Here is a 13,378-nt window from a genome sequence, read left to right on the forward strand (position 1 = left end):
GTGGCGCCGGCCCGCCACCGCGGGCTGCGATAGACCCGCGGCGGCACGGCGCAGGACACACAGCAGCACGACAGCCCGGCGTAACGCAACACGGCGCGGAAACACCGCCACACAGCACGGGGGAGCGCGGCCCGACAGGACAGCGCAGCACGCTGCAACGCAACAGCACAGCGCGGCGCACAGCACTGCACTACAGCACCCCAGGGCAGCACAGCGCCATGCAGCAAGGCTGGGGACGGTGCCACAGCACAACACAACACAACAGCAGGTCGTGTCTGCCCCCACGCAGCGCTGCCCCAGGCCACCAGCCCCTGGGGAACTGTCCACGCAATCCAGTTTCCCCCAGCCCAGCTACTTTCATTGGACTCCCAAAAACAGTCTCCAAAATGTGCCCCATTTCCAATGGACTGCCTTCAAAATACCTACAACAGGATGGAGCCGATGGCAAAGCACGAGCTCAGCAACACTAAAGCTGTGGTTCTCAATCTTGTTCCACTCAAGGCCCCGTTAGGAAAACGCCAATTCCTATTTTGCACTTCTTTTTTGTGACAACAGAAAATACTAGTGCAATTCTTCTGTTGCAAAGAGCTCAGAAAGACCATGGCTGGGCAGAATAGGTTTAACACGCTGGACTCCTGTTTGAAATCTCTGGGTTTATCTTGTGACTCGCATTTGCACACCTTGCAGTGCTAACATTGCATGGCATCCTGTGGCACCCTTGAAAGGATTCTCCAGGCACCGGCCGGCACCCTAGTTGAGGATCACTGCACTAAATCTTCTCCATTCATGAAACACTCCTCATGTCAAAACTAAGCAGAAGAGATGCATCCTTTAGGCGAGTTCCCTTTGAGCCAAATTTCCTTCCTGCCAGTGTCATAGTAACTGGAGCAACTGGACTGACTTTATCAGAGTTACTGCAAATTTATATCACCGTAACAGGCATCCTGCATTTACATTTGTAGGAAAACTCAAAGTTCAGTTCAGGGATTTTATGAGATCACACAGCACAGTTGAGTTGGTTGCATCACATTCGACAGAAAACAGCGGCAGAATTTTTCTCAGATGAGCACAAGAGCCTTGATTCTCCTCTCAGGTTCACTGCTGTAAACTCTGCGCAGTGGTCTTGAAGTCACTGGCCGTGTCCAGATGAGCAGCACATCCATGGCAGCACATACTGCACATTCTGGTGTTTGACTCCTGGGTATCCAGGGGTCAAAAAAAAAACCCACGTAAAAAAAAAAAAAGTGGAGTGGCATATGCGTGCTCTGCTCAAAACTGGAGCCTGGCCAGCTGCAGCCACACTCCAGTTCCCAGCCAGGCTCTGATAGGCAGGATTGATGCTGCTGCAGCCTGGGAGGCCCCCAGGACCCCAGGTGAGGCTGCTGAGGCCAGCCCAGTGCGGGCCCCTGCCTCCCCTACCCCACCCAGGGTAACCCGCCCGCATCAGAGGGCGCGTGGCACAGGCACTCCCCGGAGACAACTAGCAGCAGCACAAGGTGCGTTGCTGCTGGTTGTCCCCAGGGAACTAAACATCCATGCTGGTGTGGACATGGCCAATGGAGTTACAATAGTGTAAAACTGATGTAATATAATATCAATAATACTTAGGATGAACATTTTTTAATATCTACTAATCCCAGGGTCTTATACTGTTTCTTTTCCCCAGAACATCTAAGCATTTTCCACATAAAGCCTGTGACAATGGCATAGCTCCTACCAGACTTAGATTGTGGGGTCTCTGGGCCAGAGCCTCTTGTTCTGTGTTTGCATTACACCTAGGAATCCTGCAGCATAAATAATGACTCCCAGACATAGCTATAATGTCAATAATAAGTAATAATGCACTGTAGGCAGGAAGGACAGGAAGCAGAAAGCAGAGTAGCACATCAGGCATGAAACACAGAGCCTGGGGAGAAAGCAGAGCAGCAGATTGGGAAGGGAAAGAGGATGGAGCGGCACTCGAGGGTATGGAGCGAATTTGTGGCGTGCCTCAGGTTGGCCTTTGTTGCTTTAGACCACCCTGTAGTTCGGTAAACAAGTAGGAGATTAAGACCTCCAGTGTGGATGTGCATACTGTAAATGTGTGCAGTATATTCCCTAAGTATGTGCCAAGGTCCTACATCGCATTGACTGCACCTGAGGGAGATGGGAATCTACTAGCTTGCCTGCCATAGTAGATCGAGAATGAGTGTGCATGCCTTGAAGCATGCACCTTGGAGTCTTTTTGACCCACTGAATCATACTAATATCAAGATTCTCACTGTATCCTGAAAACTACAGTCTTATGGCATATACAGTCCATCACTATGATAGATCGCTGAACCTCATTAAAAAGGAAAAGTTTTCACAGACAATCTGCAGCCTTTTACCCCAGTGAGACTCTAGAGGACTTTGCCTGTTCCAGAGAAGTCACGTGAGCCATATGCAGCTTTCAGTGGAAACAGACTGAAGTCTGGATAAAGAAAGTCAGTGTCACCAAGGGTGTACAGAAACCAAGGTGTGACAGTCTGACCAGCTTTCTCACTTTCCATATTAACTGGATTGAGATTGCTGTAATTCAGAGACACTAGAGACTGAAAACACCTGTTCAATTGTCCAGTTTATCCCTTGGTCCCTCACAGAACAATCCAGAGAAGGCAGCACGCTTTAGTCCCAGCACTGGGTTGGGCAGAGAGTATTTTAAAGCCACTGGACAGCGATCTCTACATTTGATCAAAGATCTGTCCTGCAATGCGAAATGGGAAATCTGTCCGATTCAAAGACGATGCAGGGTCAGTGAGGTCGGGGTCTCAGTGAGAGAGAAAACTACCCAACAACAGGTTGAAATGTATTATATGAAAGATACTTCCCTGTGAAAGACTGAAATTCCCCATTCTAACGGAATGCCTCCCTGAAGCACCATGAAGAAACCAGACCAGATCTTCTGGACCCATCTCATTTGGCCCTCAGAGTCAATATGATTGTTCACCTGGGAAAGAGGAACATGGTTTTCCACCATCTATGTTCTAGACTCCAAAGTCATCATCAGTGTAATGGCATGTGTGCGCCTTTCCAGAAAACTGCTAGTTTACTCCGGAGCATTTCATTGAAAACCATCCTTGCAGTTTCCCTAGCCAGATAGATGTCAATGTTAGAGACTGAAAACATTTGTGTTGCACGCTGTGAAATACCTGTTTTGACAAACAAGAGGATGGCTCCAGGTGTAAGACCCAGCCCCAAGCAAGTAAGCCCATTGATTTGCAGCTCACATCACCTGGCTCCTTGTGTAGGTTCCCAGGGACACAGCTAAAACCATCTCTGAGGGGTTTCAATGAGGGAAGAATATCTGTAGGGGTTAGTGAGGAGCACCCTACTAAGGCAATTGGAATAGGCTGGGTCCCACGCTGCAGTGATTTTTGGTTGATGGTAATGCATTCTGATTTCTCCTTATCCCTCAAGGACACACCCCTGAGACTGATTGCATTTGGGTCTATCCTGTTTGTTTCCTCCCCGCTCTCCTCTTTGCACCATACAAAAGTGCCATAGGTGAGGGAAAGGCTAAGAGTACTTGTTAGTTATTCAAAGTTGCTGAGTGTCAACCACGGCAAAATGAATCGTCGAAGCCAACAACCCACATCGCTTGACAGTCTCAAACTTCTTGGAGGCAAAGGAGGGCAGGTTGAAAACTAAATCCACATCCAAGCTCTGCAGCTTGAGTTCTGGTTTTAAGTACAAAGGACCAGATTTTCGAAGGTAATTGAACCTCCAAAAATGCAAATTGGTGCCTCCTGGGATTTTCCAAAGCACATTAAGTGCTTTTGAAGATCCCAGCAACTATCTAGCTGTGACTTTAGGTGCCAAAATACCTTTGAAAATCTGGCCCAAAGCTTAGGGAAGCTCAGCGAACAATCAAGCCCTTATCCCAGCACCCATGCTTCCAGCAACAATAATAAATATATTGTTAAATATAAACAAATTCCAGGCAACTGCAATTGTTCTGTAGTTGGAGTATTAAGGATTAAAATGCCTAGAAGGCAAAACTAAGCCAGGATCTACTGAATCCTGTTGAGTCTTGTTTATATATCATGTCAAAAGGGCAGGGCCCGGGCATATCTGCAGTCATATCTGCATATGTTGGATTGCATTCATAGCTAAAGGCCTGTTAAGCTCCCAAGGGTTAGTTGAGGTAAGGGTAAAAAAGCTGCTAAGATTCGATGTGCTACTTATTTGGACTCAATTGCAAATGTAATCCGCTCCAACCGTGAACTCGAGTTCATTCGCTCTCCCTGCCCCTTGAGCATGCTCGCGTATCTCCCAAAGGATTTGATCCTCAGCACTCACAGGACTAAGGGAATTGTGGGTGCTCATTACCATTCAGGCTCTGGTCTTGAAGAAGCTGAGTAGTATATTGCAAGGGAATATATAACTAGAGTTCTCAGCCTCATGTAGGCTGTGAGGCATTTCTGTGGTCTATATTACTACTATATGTGAGTCCCCCACCAGGTTTCACAGCCCTCTAGTGAGGTAAGCAGTACTGTTATCCCCATTTCACAGATGGAGAACTGTAGCACCGACAGACTAAAGACCAGAACTTGAAAAGCCCATGGGTGTCCAAGTCCCATAAGACTCCTTTTAATAGGTGACTTACAAGGTTGTAATTATAATATTCACAGTTCCTGATCAACCGCCACTCTGGAGGTGCCCAACCACCCTGACAAGTGCTGGCTCAGGTCAAAAACCCAGCCAAGGTCCAGAGTCGAGGTGTCCCTCTACCTATGTTGCCTGAGGACCTTCCTCTGGAAGGCTTGTGGAGAACCCAACTCATGAGGCTCCACACAAAACATAGCAGCCACAGGTCTTTTCCTGTAAAACAAATGAATAGGGGACTGAGGCAGGTCCCTGTTCAGCATATTGGCATTTGCAGATCTCACTCTGAGGCATTTGTCCCCCCATATCTGTATACGGGGTCCAGGGGCTTTACTCAGCTCCACAGATTTCTTTATGGAGGCCAGGCACCTACATTTGCATCAGCTCCCTGCTGTACTCCTTCAAAATGCCCTGTTGTTTCTCAAGGTCCCTATCCTGGTGACTGTTATTGACCCTAAAAAACACTATTCGATGTGCCTGCAGGAGACTGGGCAAGACGTAACCGTCTTAACGTGCACCAGTGGTTGGATATTAGGAAGAACTCTCTCATTCTGAGGGTGGTTGAGCATTGGAAGAGATTACTTGGAAAGTTTGTGGCATCTCCAACCTTGGAAGTTTTAAAGGTTAGACAACTATTTGTCTGAGACAGTTTAGACAAGGACGATCCTTCCCTGAGGACGGGGTTGGACTAGATGACCTCCTGAGGTCCCTTCCAGCCCTAGTTTTCTGTGATTCTGCTCACAAGGGTGGGATGAAATGGAACGGTTTTATCTGAAATTGCTTAAGCCTTTGCAGTGCTGCATTCCCCTGCTGTTGTGGAAGGGAAGCTTTCAGAACAGCATGGTGATTTCACACCAGGATGATTGATTCCTCTCTGACTATATCAATATAAAGTGCTCCTAGGGCATTTCCTTTGCATGTTGATGACAACACCGCCACCTGCTGAACTCCCTGCACTACTGCACACCACATACCTGTGTGCGTCTAGCTCAACGATATCTTTTATTACATCAACTTAGAAATCGCCAAAAAAAATTATCTTTTTTTGCAATTTCTTAGTTGCTCTAATAAAAGGTGTCATCTCTGAACCTAGAGGTTCTAGAGTTTTGCATTTCTTTCTGTCTCAGACCAACACGGCTACCAAATACATCTCTAGCTCAATTTTTGCTTATTTTAAAAAATGAAATCTTCATAATTTTATGAGGAGGAAGCAACTTTGACCACCTGAAACCGGAAATTCTACTTCTGCCTTTGTTTGAGGTAATCTGCATCTTTACAGAGCCTCACAACAAAGCTCAGACACATCTGCCCAGAGGAGTATACCACCTATTTATTCCTCTTTGAAATATGAAACACCATAACCAGAAGGAAATATGACCACATCCTGCTTATCAATAAACAACTTTGAGGTAAACAGACTATTCCAACTTTTCTCTGAGCCCAGTCTGCATAAAAAATGAACTTTTCCAAACTGGAGTTTGTACCACCTTCAACTCTCCTGTGAAATATGAACTTCCATTTGTACCCAGGAGAACTTCTACAATCTTTAGATTGCCTGATGAAGGGTGCTTGCACCCGAAAACTTGCAATTAAAGAAATGTTTGGCAAAAATCTAGTTGGTTTAATAAAAGATATCACCTCTACCATGAGTCTCAATTGCTTTTTCCTCTAGACCAATACAGCTACAACCTGGAGACCTGACACAACCTGGATCTCTAGTTTAGCGATTCTCAGCCAGAGTTCAAGGGTGACTCACTGTTATCCCTGTCAAGTGTGCAAATGTGATTTACAAAATAAACCCAGATATTTCAAATAGGAATTCATCTTTCCTCTGAAAAGGCATCTGGATCATTATAAACCTACACAGTATATTGGGAGGCCTTCTAAATCTGGAGTCGGACATCCTTACATTCAGTAGCATCTTTACTCACTGAGTAGTCCAATTCACCCCAGTGGGACAGCCTATGGAATCAGGTGCTTTTCTCATGACAATTTAGGTAGGTGTGCAATTGTACACATTGGGAGTAATTCCCTGGATTTGCAGGATGAGTCAAGGTGCTTAAAGGAGCATAAACCTTTGCAGGTTTGAGGCCAAAGGTGGTGATCACTGTAAGCAAGGTTAACAGAGCCTTGTCCTAAGAGATGAGGAGTTTCACCCATGGTCTTTTTCTTGACTTGTTGCCATTTTTACTTAGGGATACAAAACCTGAAGTCAAAGCACAAGTCAGGCTTCCCAGAGATCCCTTACAATTACCTCTTGGAAAATACCCCTGGAGACAGGCTGTTGGAAGGAAACTCAAAATGTGGGCTCCTTCTTCCCGGCAGTGACACGCTGGACTTTACAAAAATAGATGTCAGAGAATCATTCATTTCTGTCTCTTTGCTTCTTTAATGCAGCAATTAAAAATAAAAATAAAAGCAGCAGCTGCCTTCTTTTAAAAGTAGGGGTGGTGATGAGACCAAACCAAATTATAGGCTTGGGGAACTTCTGTCTTGCCTCCAGTGCTTACATCTGCTGGAAAACACAGTTGCTATGTTGAAAATGGGAACAAAGCATTTTATGCATCTGATGGCACCTGGGGTTGCATTTGCTTTTTGTACTGGCAGTTTGTGTGACTGTGATATGTAGTGTTATGGGGAGGAAGATAATTCACTGCTGATGTCCAATTTACAGATTCAAGCACACCAAGACATGACAAATAGACAATGGAAACCAAGACACCCTGCCTCACAGAGTACTCTGCTAGCAGGCTTGATTTTGCAGCTGTTCTGGTTCTATGTGAACAGGGCTCAGGAATTTCTACTATTGAATTGATCAAACCTGCACTGAGGAGACTGGAAGGCTCTGCTTGGTATATATTCAGGCTCCTGGTTACACTACAGCTTGTACCTTTGCTACTAATATTGGCTGTGTTGTTGGTGAATTTTGGATGGGAGCTTTCCTAGTGCAGACAATGCTTAGGAGAAAAAACAGGCCTAACTTTCTTTTGAAAGCTTCTCTCTGCAGATGGGAGTGAGTGTCCTTAGTTCCAAGACTGATAATCCTCTTCCCTTCTGAATTTTCTTGGGGATCTTTGTGTGTGTGTGGGGAGGGGTTTACATAATTAGACTGATTTGTTTAAAATGCTCCCTAGCCAAAGCTCCGGCTGAGACTGCAGGCACAGCAGGGTCTGCCTGTCTTCTCCCCACCCCACCTTGCTGCTCAAACAGGGATTCCCCCCTCCTTCCCATCTCCCACAGCATGGACCCCTAGCCCCACGGACCCTAGGCATATGATATGCTAGCTAATGCTAAGAGGTGTGTGTGTGTGTGTGTGTGTGTGTGTGTGTGTGTGTGTGTGTGTGTGTGTGTGTGTGTGTGTGTCTCATTTCACTGGGACAGGCAGATCAAACAATGTCCGCTTAGGGCTTTTTGGAGCTAATCAACAGGTCAGCCCGTAATGTCCCTCCCTTCCTTCTTTGGAAAAAGCTGTTTAAGAAGAGCTTGAACTAATGAATGAGGCTTTTGTTTTGTTGATGGGCTGATAAACGCTGTGATATCAGCTCCCTGCTGGCTCCCCCACCTGTCAGGTTTACAGACAGCACCACAGTTTACCTATCACTATGACATACACTAGTCCTGGAAGACCAAAATCACCATGACAACCACAACAGCTGTACCACCTCCAGTCCCACAGCTGTAATGGGCCTAACATTATCTGCAGAACATTTAGGTTCTTATGTGCTGCACATGGTTGTGGTATCTGATACCACCCACCTTGATCAGGGCAGACCCTCCTTCATGGGCCACCCTTCTGGTATGCTCAAGATTTTTCTTATTGTAAGGCAATGGTATGCCCAGTTGCTTTGATGAAGAGGGAAGCAGGAAGTGGTAGGTTGTGTCACAAACCACGAGTCCATGTCTTGGATACTGTTGAATGAACTGACCATTCTTATCTGTGACCAAGGAAGTTATGGAGCTATTGCCTTGATTTCCAGAGCAAGGCTCCATTGACCCTTCTGCTTTTTTGAATGCCAGCATGTTCCAGGCTGCCACCCAAGTAGATGGTCATACACCACCAACACAGCAGAAGTTAAATATGAGTTCCTAAAGGGAAACCCAGTGCTGAGAAATGCATCAAGCAGATGACACACAATATAGGAGCAAGCATTTGTCAAAAAAGGGAGACCAAGCAGCCCATGCATAGCAAGGAAAACACATTTCCTACGTAACGTTACAAACTGTCCCCTGCAGATCAAGACAGGTCTGACCTTGGATCTCATCTACTCCTTTCCATCCAGCTTCTTATCCTGTTACTGACACTTATGCTCAAGCACTTATCATACTTCTGTTCCCATTTTCAGTGGATACCCAAATCCTCTTACATTCCTGACTACAGCTCCCTTGCACATGTTAAGTATTTCAAGCCTCCACAGCAGTGACAGAAGAGCAGAGGCATCCTTAACTGCAAGCATGTGATTTAATAAGCTCCACTGGCAAAGCAGTGTCTCCCACAACAGAAACTAGCAGAGCTTAGGATGGTTATTGAAGATGCCATGCATGCCATACAATGTTTTTACTTGGGGGTGATGTTCTAGTTAAGCTGCCGTTGGATAGCAGCAGTGCAAATAAAAGCCAGCCTGGCCTCTGGGATCCACTGCTAGCTTCCAGGAAATCAGCATATGACAGATGTGTCTGTTTTAAGTATAATAGCATAATAAACATGACACCTGAGATGCTGGAGGCAGGACAGGAACTGCCAGCATGCATGCTCCTGATATATATCTTTAAAAATCTCAGTTAAGACTCAGTTTATTATAATCCCTATTGGGTTCTTCAGCCACACTCACCACTATTTCATGTAAAATACATCAACAGTCCCATAGCATGGACTGGTTTCAGGGTGCCTTCCCTTCCAAATAAGTTTCCTATATGCTAAGTTACACTCCCTACTTGCTCTCTCTCTTTGACCCAGTAAAGCTTGAATTCTCTGCTGTGCAGGGGCACAGTTTCTCCAGCAAGGATGGGGGGTACCACTCTCCAAACCAGCCCGGTGTCTCAAGCACTCTCCTGGAAGTGCAGGAGATGTGAGTTTGAGCCCCCTCAGACAGTGGGAGGAATTTAGCCCAACCCGCCCATTAGGCTGTAACCACTAGGCCATTATTTATACAGGAGAGAGCAGAACTGTGACTTCCAGCCCCACAGCCTCATCCTCTCTCTACCACAGTTTTGAAGAAGAGATGGCAGCCACTGCCTTTTGTGAGGAACCCACTTGTGCCAAGCCTTTCAGTGGGTTTAGCTGGAAGGTGTTTTCCCTGAATCTGGTTTAGCAGCAGATAGGTGGCATCAGCTATCTAAGGCTTTGCAGCATTGGGAGGGACTTCTGGGCATGGGGATTATAGGGAAGGAGGGCTGGAAGGGACCTCATAAAATTATTTAGTCCATCCCCTTGCTCAAAGTGGGATTGCTCTTGACTAAACCATCCCAGCCAAGTACCTGTCCAACCTGCTCTTGAAAACTTCCAACGATGGAGATTCAAGAACATCTCTAGGCAGCCTGTTCCAATGCTTGGCCACCCTATGAGTCAGAAAGTTCCTCCTAATCTCCAACCTCAATTTCCTCTGCTGCAGCTTGAAGCCATGGCTTCTACTCCTATCCCCTACAGCCACAGAGCAAAGCCCATCTCCATCTTCTCTCTCTAGCCTCCTTTCAGTTGCATCAAATCCTCCCTCAGTTTTATCTTCTCCAGATTAAATAACCCTAGTTCTTTCAGCCTTTCCTCATAAAGGTTGCCATTGAAGCCCCTAGTCATTTTTGTTGTTACATGCTAGTTGTCTTTCCAATCTAGCCATCTCCTTCTTGAAGTATGGGGCCCAGAACTGGACATAGTACTCCAAGTGAGGCCTCACAAGTGCTAAATAGAATGGAAGAATCACTTCCCTGGTTTTGCAGGCAGGGAGGTGACGCTCCTGTTGATACAACCCCATATTCTGTTGGCTTTTTTTGCAACAAGAACACACTGTTGGCTCACATGCAGCTTTGGTCTACTGTATGCCCCAAGTCCTTCTACCCTGGCATGGTAGGTTTTCAGGTGCCAAGGGAACATGAAGCTCAAAAAACAGTGGTGTTGAGGGAGTTAAGCAGCTTCAGGGCTAGGCAGCAACTGAGCAGTGGTACCACAACTTAGGGCTTGAGTGCCTAAAGTGGAATTTAGGTGCCTAAGTCCTTTTCTGGACCTAGCTTTGCCCAAGATCACACAGAATTTATTATTGAACCCAGATCCCCTGCCGCTAGAGTACCCTTCTTCCCTTGCTACCCACCATGCAGTGATGATAGTTAATAAATTAACACACTGTTCCTGTCATTACTACAGGCTGTGGAAAGTTACTGTAGCCATCGGTAGTAAGGTATGAATACATCTAAATTCATGGACCCTGATAACCAATTTTCATCACTCACCTGATAGGCAGGGGCTGAAACCTGCAGGGTATCTGTCACAGGAACCCATAAATCAACTCAAATACCCTCTTCTATGCCTAAGAATGAATTATAATAAGGGCTTCAAACATGCCCTCACCCATTCTGACCTCATCTGTTGATCCTGATTTAAAAATACCAGAGCAATGGTTAGGTACAAAAGACAGACCGACGTAGATTTCCAGCAGCCTGGATGCACTTTGTCATTGCTATGGCAGGACACCATTAAATGCTTTTGAGGCCACTCAAATGATCATGTATCATGATAGCTACTTGCCTTTTACCACAGTCGTTCTGTTAGCTAACAGGATAGTGTAGAAAAGTGGGTCATGTGGTACAAAGCCAAGAACTAGGGGGCAAATTAGCAATGAACTGTACTTTTCCAGTAACCCACTGTACAGCACGACTTTAGTTATTCAGTCCTCAGGGAGGGCACTGAGTTTAGCTAAATAACATTTTGGATAATGGGTGGAATATTATTATAAACCGTGGAGTTTATCAATTTAGATAGCAAGGAGTATCAAATAACCAAGTCAGCACTAGAGAGAGAAGGGGAATCTGGGCTTGTAACTTGTAGGAAGGGGTTTCCTTAAACTAGTTCTACCAGTGTTTGAGTAGCCTATATATTATGTCCCTCAAAAACGGAGCAGCACGTACTGTAAACTCTACACGTGTGTGCATGAGTCTTTCTGTGTATAATATGTAGGTCTATATGTGGACAGAAAATAGTTTGTGGAGATAATATGAAGAGCTGCAGAGCAATGGCCACATCTATTGTATTTATTTTAATAATTTGCAGGACATCCTCTATGAATGCACCCCACCAATGTTGCCAAAAGTAGAATACAGGCCACTGCTGGTGTATGCTCATCTACATGGCCAGAGACCTCTATCGCACTAGCACCCACAGAAGAGGTCCTTTCATGAGCTGCAGTCACTCCAGTGCTATCAGTGCTATATCCACATGGTATCTAGACCCTAAAAGCATCTGGCTCACAGCAGGATCATAGTCTAAGCTGAACTGTGTAAGGGAAGCATAGAAAGGGTGTTCCCCTGAAACATTTATAGCACTGCTGTGCTGTCCAGTGGTGGCAGGTGACAGTCATGCGACTGTTTTGCCAGTGCTAACCCAGCTAATGGGCTTCCAGCATGTTAGAATAAGGTAATTCGGTCTTTCGAGTCTTTGGAGGCTGGTTTCAGAGTCCATAAATGGAAAAAGGAGGCCTCTGAGATGAAATCAGGAGATGTAAATTACATGCTATTGAAGGGCCATGTTTTTAAATTATTTGACTTAACCTAGTTATGACTAAAAGGGAGGAAGCCTTTGCCCACACTAGTGTGGTTTCTTGACTTATGCATCAGAAAGCCTAGAGCTGTTGGTCTGGAACCTACAATGTTAAAGGCCAGACACTCAGCTGGTATACTGCTTGATGGCTACACCCATTTACGATCCCTGAGACACTGGCCCAAGGAAAGAGAGTGTACATACTTTTGATAGAAAGGACATTGTTTAATATAGTATGTCTGAAGAGAATTTATTCTGAGCTGGCTTGTATTTCGTTGGAATTTTACAGACCTCCAATACAGAAGAACCCAACTGTACAGCAGGAGGTGATAGCTCTGCTTAATGTTGCCCCTAACTCTCTATGAATAACCCTTGCTTTCCGCTATTTACAAGTTTGCCAAACTTTGCCTGTCCAGGCTGAAATTTTCCATGCAGGGCATCTGCCCCAGGATGCTCTGGAAGAAGATTTCTGGAACATTTTAGGTAAAAACCATCCTGAGATCAAAATGAGCCGGGGGATACTGTCTTGCCAATGTAAACAAGTTCTTACAAGCATTTCAGTGAGAAGTTCCCTTCCATGTTTTGGAGCATGGACTTGAAAATTGGTGAGATGCTGTCTTCTGAATCAAGGATGCACCTTTTGCTTTTTTCATGAAGAAAAGTCAAATTGGGGAGAGGGGGAGGGAGGAGCGGGAAGAGGAGGAAATAGCATGCAATCATTTATTAAAGACTCCATCATAATGCACATGTACAACCTTTTCTCCTGGGTAGCCCTAACTGTGATATGTCCTAACGTTCTTTAACATAGCTTTTTGCATCTGAGAAGTGCATGTGCACACATGTGATGTAATATTCAGAAGCAATAAGGAAAGCAACAGAAAAAAAATCCAGGCCTTGCATGTCACTGATGTTTTGCTGGTTCCTATCATCACCCTTAGAGTATTTCTAGACATGAAAGCAAAGTCTCACTTCAGGAATTTGTCTCGCATAGACGTGGGCCCACAGAAGGTG

General features: G+C 45.4%; 1 protein-coding gene across 1 annotated transcript in view; it reads right to left on the bottom strand.

Moving 5' to 3' along the window:
- CHST13 (carbohydrate sulfotransferase 13) overlaps positions 1 to 4,280 on the bottom strand; it is a 57,526-nt gene extending 53,246 nt beyond the window's left edge. Inside the window, exon 1 of the mRNA XM_019537010.1 lies at positions 4,240 to 4,280. Coding sequence (XP_019392555.1) covers positions 4,240 to 4,280 — 41 coding nt within the window. The remainder of the gene's footprint in view (positions 1 to 4,239) is intronic.
- Positions 4,281 to 13,378: the final 9,098 nt, after the last annotated feature.

This window comes from Crocodylus porosus, unplaced genomic scaffold, assembly GCF_001723895.1.
Source record: "Crocodylus porosus isolate Cpor-Errol unplaced genomic scaffold, CroPor_comp1, whole genome shotgun sequence".
Lineage (NCBI taxonomy): Eukaryota > Metazoa > Chordata > Crocodylia > Crocodylidae > Crocodylus > Crocodylus porosus.